General features: G+C 49.3%; 1 protein-coding gene across 2 annotated transcripts in view; it reads right to left on the bottom strand.

Annotated features, from left to right (window-relative positions):
• Positions 1-388: 388 nt before the first annotated feature.
• nob1 (NIN1 (RPN12) binding protein 1 homolog) overlaps positions 389-12,802 on the bottom strand; it is a 14,300-nt gene continuing 1,886 nt past the window's right edge. Inside the window, exons 3-10 of one of the 2 annotated variants that reach the window (XM_078245134.1) lie at positions 12,197-12,330; positions 10,889-10,960; positions 10,678-10,800; positions 8,047-8,169; positions 6,275-6,505; positions 3,719-3,816; positions 2,103-2,247; positions 389-1,452 (exon numbers count right to left, since the gene is read on the bottom strand). In XM_078245134.1, coding sequence (XP_078101260.1) covers positions 1,183-1,452; positions 2,103-2,247; positions 3,719-3,816; positions 6,275-6,505; positions 8,047-8,169; positions 10,678-10,800; positions 10,889-10,960; positions 12,197-12,330 — 1,196 coding nt within the window. In that variant the 3' untranslated portion in view covers positions 389-1,182. The remainder of the gene's footprint in view (positions 1,453-2,102; positions 2,248-3,718; positions 3,817-6,274; positions 6,506-8,046; positions 8,170-10,677; positions 10,801-10,888; positions 10,961-12,196; positions 12,331-12,802) is intronic. The other variant, XM_078245136.1, reaches the window with a different exon arrangement.

Here is a 12,802-nt window from a genome sequence, read left to right as displayed (position 1 = left end):
TTGTCTTTCAAAGTCCCTCTGCACGCAATAGGACAGCTCTCCAACCAATCAGAGCAAGGCTAGCTGATAGATTCCACTTTAAACTGCGAACCCATCTTCCTTTTTTAAGAATGACTTCAGGGCCGTTCTTTGTTCTTTCCTCAAAGAAAAGCTGAACTCCAAGTCTTCCAGAGACGCTGTTCACCACCAGCAGCAGCAGCAGCAGCCATAAGCCCCGCCCACCCACTCTATACACGATGTGATTGGCCCGACCAGAGTTTGGTTTTTCCAGCTTGTAAGCCAACGGAGAGTTGCTAGACGACCCTGCTGCAGATTACATCTGCTGCTGCTAGGGGGGGGGTCTAGATTTCTAGGCTAGTGACATAGAATCAAACACCCAAATACAATACAAGGAGTCACCTGATCATTTATTTTACTTGTGAAGAGCGTTGTAGGAACCCTCCATGTTAGTTTGTTGGACAGTTTGGTTGAAAGAAACCCAAATGTGTGATAGAGACTTTATGAGAATGGGTCAGATTAGACCTGAGGACACCAGGAGGGTTAAAGATGAAGTCTGCAACAGCTCATTGGGGTGGAACAGATACATTATATTAATAACACATTCAGAGGGGCTTTCACAGAACTGGTCTTCTTACCTTTCATCTTTAGAGTCTGTGTGTGTCTCTGTGTGTGTCTGTCTGTCTGTGTGTGTCTGTCTGTCCGTCTCTGTGTCTGTCTGTCTGTCCGTGTCTGTCTGTCTGTGTGTGTGTGTGTGTGTCCGTGTCTGTCTGTCTGTGTGTGTGTCTGTCTGTCTCTGTGTGTGTGTCTGTCTATCTCTGTGTGTGTGTCTGTCTATCTCTGTGTGTGTGTGTGTGTCTGTCCGTCTCTGTGTGTGTGTGTGTGTCTGTCCGTCCGTCTCTGTGTGTGTGTGTCTGTCTGTCCGTCCGTCTCTGTGTGTGTGTGTGTGTGTGTGTATGTCTCTGTGTGTGTGTGTCTGTCTGTCTCTGTGTGTGTGTCTGTCTGTCCCTCTCTGTGTGTGTGTCTGTCCCTCTCTGTGTGTGTGTCTGTCCGTCTGTGTATGTGTGTGTGTCTCTGTATGTGTGTGTGTGTGTGTGTATTGGAGAGGGAAGCTGCTGCTTTGGGATCTAAAGGACTCAAACATGCGTCTGTAACGGCCCTTTAATGAAGACGTGTCCCGATGTTTCACTTCTTCTTGACAAACTTCTTGTGCGTGGCGTTGGGGTTGGTGCGCCTCCTGCCCCCCCCGCTCTGGCCGTCTCTGATCTGCAGGTTGGCGGCGCGGCTGTAGATGTCGTTCTGGCAGAACGGCGACCCCCCGGCCACGTAGTCGGGGTCGAAGACGTCCGTCTTCTGGCGCGCCTTGCGGGACAGTCTCTGCTGGGGGAAGCTCTGGTCCTCCACCAGCTGAGGGTTGTTGCTGTGCTTCCCGCCGCGAGGCAGCGGCAGCGAGTGCTGGAACGCCACAGAGAAGAGTTAGTGTGTGTGTGTGTGTTTCTGTCTGTGTGTGTGTCTGTCTGTCCATGTTTGTGTGTGTGTGTGTTTCTGTCTGTGTGTGTGTGTGTGTTTCTGTCTGTCTGTGTGTGTGTGTGTGTGTATGTGTATGTGTGTGTCTCTGTCTGTGTGTGTCTGTGTGTGTCTGACTGTGTGTGGGTTTCTGTCTGTGTGTGTGTCTGTATGTGTGTCTGTCTGTGTGAGTGTGTATGTGTCTTTCTGTGTCTCTGTGTGTGTGTGTGTGTGTGTGTCTGTATCTGTCTGTGTGTGTGTGTGTGTGTCTGTGTGTGTGTGTGTGTGAGTGTTTGTCTGTCTCCGTCTGTGTTTCTTTCTCCGTGTGTGTGTGTGTGTGTTTCTGTCTGTGTGTGTGTCTGTCTGTCCATGTTTGTGTATGTGTGTGTGTATGTGTGCTGTGTCTGTGTGTGTGTTTCTGTGTGTGTGTGTGTTTCTGTGTGTCTTTCTGTGTGTGTGTGTGTGTGTGTTTCTGTGTGTGTGTGTGTGAGTGTTTCTTTCTCTCTCCGTCTGTGTGTGTTTCTTTCTCTCTCCGTGTGTGTGTGTGTGTGTGTGTGTGTGTGTGTGTGTCTGTGTGTGTGTGTGTGTGTGTCTCTCACCCGCAGCCCTTTGGCGTTGAGTACTTTGGGGTTTTTGGAGAAGTGCATGTGCACGCTGCCGTCCTCAGTGACGGTGACCGCCAGCTTCTTCAGAGTCTTGTTCCCACAGTGAGGACAGAACACTTTGCTCATGTTGCTCGTCGTCCTGACACCAAACAGACAAGCATTCAGTTTTTAACATGGGACAGTCCATCGCACACTCTGGACCTTCACATTTCTATAAACTCCAGCCAGATATCCGTGGTACGCCGTGTTGTGAAAGCCTCGCGGCGTTCTTCTTCCCAGCATTGGACGCTTTAAAAATATTTTTGACAGGTTTTCGATGCTATTTTCCACTAACACCAACTTATTACCACTAGTTTTACTTTCTTGTGGCAGAGATAGAGGCAGTGATGTTTCCTGTTTCCTGTACGGGACTCTCACACCGCCTCAAAACACAACAAGACTGATCTCTGTTACATGATTGGCCACCGCAGCGGGACACGGGGGGGGGGCGCCGTGAAGCGCCTGGTGCAGGTGTGTTTAGGGCGCGTCCTAATCCACTTTTGCTAGTTTGACGGCTGATAAAAAGGGTCCGTGTGCCGGGGTCATGGTTCTAAAGGGTTGACCTTAGTGTCTTCATTAATCAGAGGTGTGTTTTGGGCGTAACATGCAATCAACCAATCAGAGATCATCTCCCATTCCCTTTAAAAGCCAGGCGCGTTTGGACCTTGGAGCATTGCTGTTATGATGGAGGATTTGCACCGTAATATTTGTATTTGTAATCTTCTGCATGTGTGTGTGTGTGCGTGTGTGTGTGTGTGTGTGTGTGTCCCTGTGTGTGTAACAAGCATAGTGTGCGCGCGCTGTGCACGAGCCTAGGAGCATTTTACTAATGCTCTGTTAAAATAACAATGAAATGCTGCGTTACTGACTTTAGACCAGGTTTTTGTTGGTCAATGGTGCCATCACTTCCCACTGCCTCAAGATAGCAATACGCCCAGAATGCACCTGAACACACCTCCCTGTAAGACCAGCATGTCCAGAATGCACCTGAACACACCTCCCTGTAAGACCAGCATGTCCAGAATGCACCTGAACACACCTCCCTGTAAGACCAGCACGCCCAGAATGCACCTGAACACACCTCCCTGTAAGACCAGCACGCCCAGAATGCACCTGAACACACCTCCCTGTAAGACCAGCACGCCCAGAATGCACCTGAACACACCTCCCTGTAAGACCAGCACGCCCAGGATGCACCTGAACACACCTCCCTGTAAGACCAGCATGCCCAGAATGCACCTGAACACACCTCCCTGTAAGACCAGCACGCCCAGAATGCACCTGAACACACCTCCCTGTAAGACCAGCACGCCCAGAATGCACCTGAACACACCTCCCTGTAAGACCAGCATGGGCCACAGATGGCTGCAGGTGCATTTGTTATTTAAACGACGTGGGGGCTGGACGGGAAAATGACAACTGCGTCGGTCTTAAACTAGCAAAGACACTTGAGTTGGGCTTTGCGCTGCACCGGGTGTAAGACAGGAGCTCTTTAGCTCTTTACGACCACCTGATCTTTCCGTCGGGGTATTAGTGGACATTTCTGTTTCCCAGGCTTTGACTCGACTCACTTAAAGCAGGCGTGACATCTCAGGATGTAGTTCCTCGCCTCTTTGATCAGCATCCCGTTCACGGACAGAACATGGAGTCCCATCTGGATGAGAACGTTCTGCAAAGACAGATCACAGCGTGGAAACCATCAGTCAATTCATCCGTTAGTTCATCCACAGATAAATGTATCAATGCAACTATTTTAACAGTCATTTTTCAAGCCAGGGTTCAAAACTTCAGCTGCAGGTAGGGGGGGTACGGTTCATGAAAAAACATCCAAACTGTCTCTGTTCGGAGCGTGTGTGTGTCTCACGGTCCGTCAGTCCACTGTTAATGTGCACTAACCCCTTACTGCCCACTTTATACACCTATGTTAAAACTCTTACTGGCCTAGTCGATATGTCACGTGCCTTTGGTGTGGGAGACCTGGGTTTGATTCCCACTGAGATACATCAACCAATGTGTCCCTGAGCAAGGCATGTAACCCCTAGCTGCTCCAGAGGCGTGCGACCTCTGACATATGTAGCAACTGTAAGTCACTTTGGATAAAAGCGTCAGCTAAATGACATGTAATGTAATGTAATGGAGCGCTGCAGGTCACGTCACGTGTAGAGATGTCAGGTGGGAGAGATGAGGAAGACTGTAGAGATGTCAGGTGGGAGAGATGAGGAAGACTGTAGAGATGTCAGGTGGGAGAGATGAGGAAGACTGTAGAGATGTCAGGTGGGAGAGATGAGGAAGACTGTAGTGATGTCAGGTGGGAGAGATGAGGAAGACTGTAGTGACGTCAGGTGGGAGAGATGAGGAAGACTAGAGAGACGTCAGGTGGGAGAGATGAGGAAGACTGTAGAGATGTCAGGTGGGAGAGATGAGGAAGACTAGAGATGTCAGGTGGGAGAGATGAAGAAGACTAGTGATGTCAGGTGGGAGAGATGAGGAAGACTGTAGAGACGAGGAAGACTGTAGTGATGTCAGGTGGGAGAGATGAGGAAGACTGTAGAGATGTCAGGTGGGAGAGATGAGGAAGACTAGAGAGATGTCAGGTGGGAGAGATGAGGAAGACTGTAGAGATGTCAGGTGGGAGAGATGAGGAAGACTAGAGATGTCAGGTGGGAGAGATGAGGAAGACTAGAGATGTCAGGTGGGAGAGATGAGGAAGACTGTAGTGATGTCAGGTGGGAGAGATGAGGAAGACTGTAGAGATGTCAGGTGGGAGAGATGAGGAAGACTGTAGTGACGTCAGGTGGGAGAGATGAGGAAGACTGTAGAGATGTCAGGTGGGAGAGATGAGGAAGACTGTAGAGATGTCAGGTGGGAGAGATGAGGAAGACTGTAGAGATGTCAGGTGGGAGAGATGAGGAAGACTGTAGAGATGTCAGGTGGGAGAGATGAGGAAGACTGTAGAGATGTCAGGTGGGAGAGATGAGGAAGACTGTAGAGATGTCAGGTGGGAGAGATGAGGAAGACTGTAGAGATGTCAGGTGGGAGAGATGAGGAAGACTGTAGAGATGTCAGGTGGGAGAGATGAGGAAGACTGTAGAGATGTCAGGTGGGAGAGATGAGGAAGACTGTAGAGATGTCAGGTGGGAGAGATGAGGAAGACTGTAGAGATGTCAGGTGGGAGAGATGAGGAAGACTGTAGAGATGTCAGGTGGGAGAGATGAGGAAGACTGTAGAGACGTCAGGTGGGAGAGATGAGGAAGACTGTAGAGACGTCAGGTGGGAGAGATGAGGAAGACTGTAGTGATGAGGAAGACTGTAGTGATGTCAGGTGGGAGAGTTGAGGAAGACTGTAGAGACGTCAGGTGGGAGAGTTGAGGAAGACTGTAGAGACGTCAGGTGGGAGAGATGAGGAAGACTGTAGAGACGTCAGGTGGGAGAGTTGAGGAAGACTGTAGAGACGTCAGGTGGGAGAGATGAGGAAGACTGTAGTGACGTCAGGTGGGAGAGATGAGGAAGACTAGAGATGTCAGGTGGGAGAGATGAGGAAGACTAGAGATGTCAGGTGGGAGAGATGAGGAAGACTGTAGTGATGTCAGGTGGGAGAGTTGAGGAAGACTGTAGTGATGTCAGGTGGGAGAGATGAGGAAGACTGTAGTGATGTCAGGTGGGAGAGATGAGGAAGACTGTAGTGATGTCAGGTGGGAGAGATGAGGAAGACTGTAGTGATGTCAGGTGGGAGAGATGTGGGAGAGATGAGGAAGACTGTAGAGATGTCAGGTGGGAGAGATGAGGAAGACTAGAGATGAGGAAGACTGTAGAGATGTCAGGTGGGAGAGATGAGGAAGACTGTAGTGATGTCAGGTGGGAGAGATGAAGAAGACTGTAGTGATGTCAGGTGGGAGAGATGAGGAAGGCTAAACAACAGATAGAACTGCCACTGTCTGCATGTATTGTGCAACATGCATTCAATATGCTAATGTTAGCTATATATCATATGCTGAAGTATATTTGGGTATATATATATAGTGTTAAAGATTAAAAGAAAAAGAACCTAAAACCGTGATACGAACCCAACTGTGGGTTTTGTGAACCGTACCCCCCCCCAGCTCCAGGTGCACGGCGGCGTCCATTACCTGCATGGCGAAGTCGGTGGTCAGACATCCGACTGTGACGTCAGCCGGAGCCGTCCAATCCCCCGACTCCATCTTCACCTGCTGGATGTTGCTGGGCGTGATCCACCCCCCTCCGTCTTCCTCCTCTTCGTCTTCAGGCTCGTTCTCTTTGTCCTCGTCGTCTGATTGCTCGCCTGTCTGCGGCGCCGTGTCCAACCCGCTCTCTGATGGCGAGGAGGCGGCGTCTGCTTTCTAAAAACAGACAAACAAACAACATCACTTCTAGGTCACCTGTCTGTCTGCCTGCCTGCCTGCCTGTCTGTCTGTCTGTCTGTCTGTCTCTCCGTCCGTCCATTCGTCTGTCTCTCCATCTGTAGACAGACAGGAGGACAGACAGAAGGACCCCAAACCACTTAATATGCACCTCCACTGTATAGCCTACTACTGACTTACAGTGTAGGCTACGTCTACATCAGAGGAAGACACTGTACTGTATTTACCTGACAGAGAACGGGGCAGATTCAGAATGTAATCACTAAATGTCACAATGAAAATGTGGAGTAATCAGACATTAGGGTCATGGACTGATGGCAGTCTGCTACCCACCTGGCCCCGTTAGGAGAGCTAATCAGCACATATCTGCTCTAATCAACAACCAGAACCAGACCGTGTGTGTGTGCATGCAGAGAGACAGAGAGAGAGAGAGAGAGACAGAGAGAGAGAGAGAGAGAGAGAGAGAGAGAGAGAGAGAGAGAGAGAGAGAGAGAGACAGAGAGAGAGACAGAGAGAGAGAGAGAGAGAGACAGACAGAGAGAGAGACAGAGAGAGAGAGAGAGACAGACAGAGAGAGAGACAGACAGAGAGCGAGAGAGACAGACAGAGAGACAGAGAGAGAGACAGAGAGAGAGAGACAGAGAGAGACAGAGAGAGAGACAGAGACAGAGAGAGACAGACAGAGAGAGAGACAGACAGAGACAGAGAGAGACAGACAGAGAGACAGAGAGAGAGACAGAGAGAGAGAGACAGAGACAGCGAGAGAGAGACAGCGAGAGAGAGACAGCGAGAGAGAGACAGCGCTGTGAAGGAATAATCTCTGAGATTACGTTATGTTCTGCCAGCTCACAGCAACTTAATACAACAGCAGGAAAAGAGTCCGTCCCCCCCGCTGTTGTAAAGCGCTGTGCATGTGGCGTCTGCTGATGTGCGTCTGCTGACCTTCCCCCCCAAACACAGACACACATGTACAGATCCGTCTCGCTGCCACTTGTTGTCTGTAGCTGGCTGTGCTTTGCATGTGTGGGATTCTGAAACGTCCTTCAATTCAGGAATTGTCGTTTGTTTATTCAAAGTCAAAGACGGTCCGAAGTAGTTCCGCTTTGCACATTTGTGTGAGTCTGAGGTGTATGTAGCTCCGCTGCTCTCTGCCTCTGGTCCTCAGGGTGAGAGGGGGAGGGGCCAGCAGCTAGAGCGGCAAAAGCCAATGTGTGCTTCTTTTACCGATATATATTTAAATATATCTTTTGCATTTCTAATCCAAACAACATCAAACTCGTGCCGGTAGCAAGACACCTGTCAAGTTTGAAATCCATCGGACTAACGGTTCGAGAGATATTCGCAAGACAGACAGACAGACAGACAGACAGACAGACAGACAGACGTTCCTGCAATTTATAGATAGATATTCAAGCGTCATTTTGGGATCATTTGGACCAAAGAACAACAGTTTCCCTCGTTGTTGTTGGACTCCCATAACCTCCCAGCCTGCGTGGTGTTTGTGTCCGGCTGAGACTCACCAGCAGATCCAGCAGGCCGTCGTCGATGGACGCCAGCGGCTCTCTCCAGAACTGGAAGCTGTTGAACTCGTCACAGTCCGTCTGTTTCGGTTTGTTCTTCGAATTTAAAACCTCCACCGGATCCTGGAGTGGGAACCAACGTCACCACACAAACTGAAACCTTTTGGGCCCTATCTAGCACCTGGCGCAGCGCAAAGCCCGACGCAGTTGTCAGTTTCCCGTCCAGCGCCCACGTCATTTAAACAGCAAATGCACCTGCAGCCATCTGTGGCCCATGCTGGTCTTACAGGGAGGTGTGTTCAGGTGCATTCTGGGCGTGCTGGTCTTACAGGGAGGTGTGTTCAGGTGCATTCTGGGCGTGCTGGTCTTACAGGGAGGTGTGTTCAGGTGCATTCTGGGCGTGCTGGTCTTACAGGGAGGTGTGTTCAGGTGCATTCTGGGCGTGCTGGTCTTACAGGGAGGTGTGTTCAGGTGCATTCTGGGCGTATTGCTATCTTGAGGCAGTGGGAAGTGATGGCACCATTGACCAACAAAAACCTGGTCTAAAGTCAATAACGCAGCATTTCATTGTTATTTTAACAGAGCATTAGTAAAATGCTCCTAGGCTCGTGCACAGCACGTGCACACTATGCTTGTTACACACACAGGGACGCACAGCAGCACACACACACACACACACACACACACACACACAGACACGCACAGCAGCACACACACACACACACACACACACAGCAGCACACACACATGCAGAAGATTACAAATACAAATATTACGGTGCAAATCCTCCATCATAACAGCAATGCTCCAAGGTCCAAACGCGCCTGGCTTTTAAAGGGAATGGGAGATGATCTCTGATTGGTTGATTGCATGTTACGCCCAAAACACACCTCTGATTAATGAAGACACTAAGGTCAACCCTTTAGAACCATGACCCCGGCACACGGACCCTTTTTATCAGCCGTCAAACTAGCAAAAGTAGGGGCGAGGTAAAGCAGCTCTGAGTCGACCAACGCTGTTTAGTTGTATCATTGCAACGACTACGAGTCACAGCGCTGACGGATTATTTCCGGGTCAAAAACCACTCCAGCAGAGTGGGGAGGGGCAGATGACGCATGCGCAGATGCTTAACCCGTTAAGGTGTATACATGCAGGACTACCCCAGTTACTAAAAGCTTAGTCTGTATCCTTTTCGGTACACTTCAGGACTGAGGCTCCTCAGATCTCTGCAGGGTGAATCCAGACAGCTAGCTAGACTATCTGTCCAATAGGGTTGGGTATCGCTTGGGTTTTTTTCCCGATACCGGTGCTAAAGCGATACTTTTAAAATGGTGCCGGTGCCTAAGTGGTGCCTGAACCGGTGCTTTTTAATGAAGTAAAAAAAAAAATAAAGAAAAAAAAATAAGGGTACTAAACAAAAAGTCAGCGACATTAAAGAACGGCTCGTTTATTGCTAAGGCCATATGGTCAAAATTAAAGCTTTAATAATAATGTAACAACTATAACTTATAACAATGACTTATTTCACCAGTAAATTGCTGTTGAATGACAAAAACAACCACCAGACGGGAAAAGGGTATTTAACAATAACTTTGAATGCACCACGAGGCTGGTGAGTTTCACGTGAACGCACCGTTTGTGTTGTTTTTCCAACGTTTTTCCGACAGCTGCAGTCAGACTGCTTAACGTCCCGCTGTTGGAATCCTCTACAGGGAAATACAGTCACACTTTACACCGCTTAACGTTAGCTGTCAGCATTTCAACCATTGTGTTTAATCCAGCTGCTAGCTAACGGTAGGCTAACGTTAGCTGTTGAGTGTAGCGTAAAGTCAGGCACCGAAATGAGGCATCGGAATTTTCGTTCTTATTCGGTCTCGTTACTATTCAATTACATTTGTTTTATAGTATCAAATCATAACAGGAGTTATCTCGAGACCCTTTACAGACAGAGTAGGTCTAGACCACGCTCTATGATTTACAAAGACCCAACAATTCCAGTAATCCCCCGTTTACGTCGGTACCCAACCCTACTGTCCAATTCTGAGTTTTCTGTTGTACGACTATTTTGCAGCGACTCTGTGCAATCCTGGATGGGAGAACAACGTGCTCTGGGTTATTGGCATTTCTTTAAACCAATCACAATCGTCGTGGGCGGGGCTAAGCTCCGGACGGAGCCACGGTGCCTCTGCTGAATAGTCTCAGGAAGGAGCTGGTTCTGGTGGAACATGTGGACGTTCAACAGTAGTTTTAGTCAGAGGGACAGATAGTCTAGCTAGCTGTCTGGATTGACCCTGCAGAGATCTGAGGAGCAGGTCACCATAGTCCTCACAAATCAGCCGGAGGTTAGAACCCCAACACAGAGACAGAGCAAGGGGACGGACATCCGGCCAAAAAGAAGGACATCTGGGGGAATTACTGGCATCCCATAAGTGGAACGTCGAGGATGTAAACTAGTATAAATGTAAGCGATTGTGTTAAATGGGCATTAATGATATTGTCTCGTATCGGTCGCAGGCCCCTGAATCAAATCTAAGTCTTATCGTGGCAGACAAATATCGTATCGTTGTCCTAAGAATCCATATAATATTGTACCGTGTTGAAACTCTTTGGCTGTTGTGACGTTTAACTCACCAGCAGATCCAGCAGCTCGCTGTCGATGGACGGCAGCGGCTCTCTCCAGAACTGGAAGCTGTTGAACTCGTCTCCGTCTGACGTCGCCTTCGTCTGTGTGACGTTCAAACTGTCCGCAGGTTTCTGAAGAAATGCACGTTTTAGGCTTCATTACTTCACTCTGCAGCGAGATGTTTTATAAGAAGTGAGAAAGTTATTGTGTGTCTGTTACCTTGGCGGGGAAGTGGAAGCCTGCGACGTTAACGGGAGTCTCTGGGTGGCGCTGTGTGGTCTGAATATTCACCTGAAACACAAAATATTCAAACATTACTGAAACTACACCAAGTAGGACTCAAGGGAATCAAACACGGGGGACTGTGGTTAGCGTAGCTTAGCACAAAGCACTGGAAGATTTTTGGGGTTCTGCTGAATCCTGAACCCCCTGGTTGAGGTTCTGCTGAGTCCTGAACCCCCTGGTTGAGGGTTCTGCTGAATCCTGAACCCCCTGGTTGAGGTTCTGCTGAGTCCTGAACCCCCTGGTTGGGGTTCTGCTGAGTCCTGAACCCCCTGGTTGAGGTTCTGCTGAGTCCTGAACCCCCTGGTTGAGGTTCTGCTGAGTCCTGAACCCCCTGGTTGAGGTTCTGCTGAGTCCTGAACCCCCTGGTTGAGGTTCTGCTGAGTCCTCGTCCCGTCCTCAGTCCATGAACACAGTCAACACATTAATGAAGTAAACAGTGACTGTCCTTCCTTTGCCGTACCTGAAGTTGCTGCATTCTGGCTGCTGTCTGTAGATTCCTTCATGCTCAGCTCGTATTCTTCCAGATGTTTCATACCAGATGTTGTAACAGCGGTGATGTTGTGTATTGTTTAGGGTCCTCGCCACCACCAGACTAATCAGCATTGCAGATTGAACATGTAGCTGGACTTGAATGGCCTTCTTTTGACTGAAAGTACTGCCAAACAACACTTTTTCTGCTCACCAGTTCCATTTCCACTTCCTCTCAGCCTGCTGCATTGAAGCTCCACCTACGTAAACACCTTCCTGTAATCAACGGCGCCGTCATTACGGCGACCAGCGTAGCGAGGACTGCAAGCGTAGGGTTCAGCAGAAACCCAACCCCGTCAAAAAGCCCAATATTCAGCCCAATCAGAAGCCCAATCCTGGGTTCGGTGCATCCCTGTTAAGCTCTTTTTGTTTTTTTTAAAGTAGCCCTCAGATGAAGAAAGGTTGGAGAAAATGAATGGGGTTTTTAACTTTGGGAAGCACACTGTTGAGCTGCACTGTTACTTGCACACGCACAAGCACCTTGGTCATGTACTAGCTGTAGAACTTCTGCATATAACTGCACAAGTCAATGTGCTCATGTACTGTGGTCTGTCTCTTTTATATGTTTTAATGTTCTGTGTGTTGCATGTTATGTGGTTAATGTTTTAAGGATGCTCTGCCTCTTAGACTGTAAACCTAGTTCACCTACGGGTACCAATAAAGTAACCTGAACCCTGAACCTGTATAAATGTCTGATGTTTCTCCCTGGGGTACCTTGATCTCCGGCTCTTTCTTCAGGTGCTGGGAGCCGACGTGCTCCAGCTCCAGCTGGTAGGTCAGAGCCAGCACCTTGATGTCGGTCGCTGACAGACTCGGGTAGTCTCCGGTCTTCTTGGAGAACTCAGTCACTGAGACGACAAACACAAGCAGAGACTCAGACACATGTTCAGAGGGTTACGTGTTACGCGTCTACGGCAAGGGCCTAACTTTGGGTTCAGCAACTGTCTCGGGAGGTCCCGAGACATGTCTGCATGGACTGAGAAAAGTGACAAACACATCGTGAAAAACTTTGGGGTCATGGAGGAGCTGTAGGCGAGGATCCAGAGAGCAGCCTTCCTGGAAGCCGTGCAGCTGACTCCGCCCAAACAGCTGACGGATTCACGTAACTCTTCAGAGGAAAGGATGTCTCCTCTCTCTAAAACCCATTTCCTCGCTTCCTCTCTCCTCCCGAGCCTCCTCGGCGGGAGGGACTAAGACGCGAGGAAGGGAGGGAAGTGGCGGACTCGAGGAGGCCATTTAAGCGACATGAGCTGCAGCTTTAAGTCAGTAAAGTCAGACAATCAGCTTCCTGTTTACACCGACACGCACATGCCCAGTGTG

This window comes from Sander vitreus, unplaced genomic scaffold (assembly GCF_031162955.1).
Source record: "Sander vitreus isolate 19-12246 unplaced genomic scaffold, sanVit1 ctg388_0, whole genome shotgun sequence".
NCBI classification, from domain to species: domain Eukaryota; kingdom Metazoa; phylum Chordata; class Actinopteri; order Perciformes; family Percidae; genus Sander; species Sander vitreus.
The sequence above is the reverse complement of the archived record's forward strand: the minus strand, read 5'-3'. Positions and strand labels throughout refer to the sequence as shown.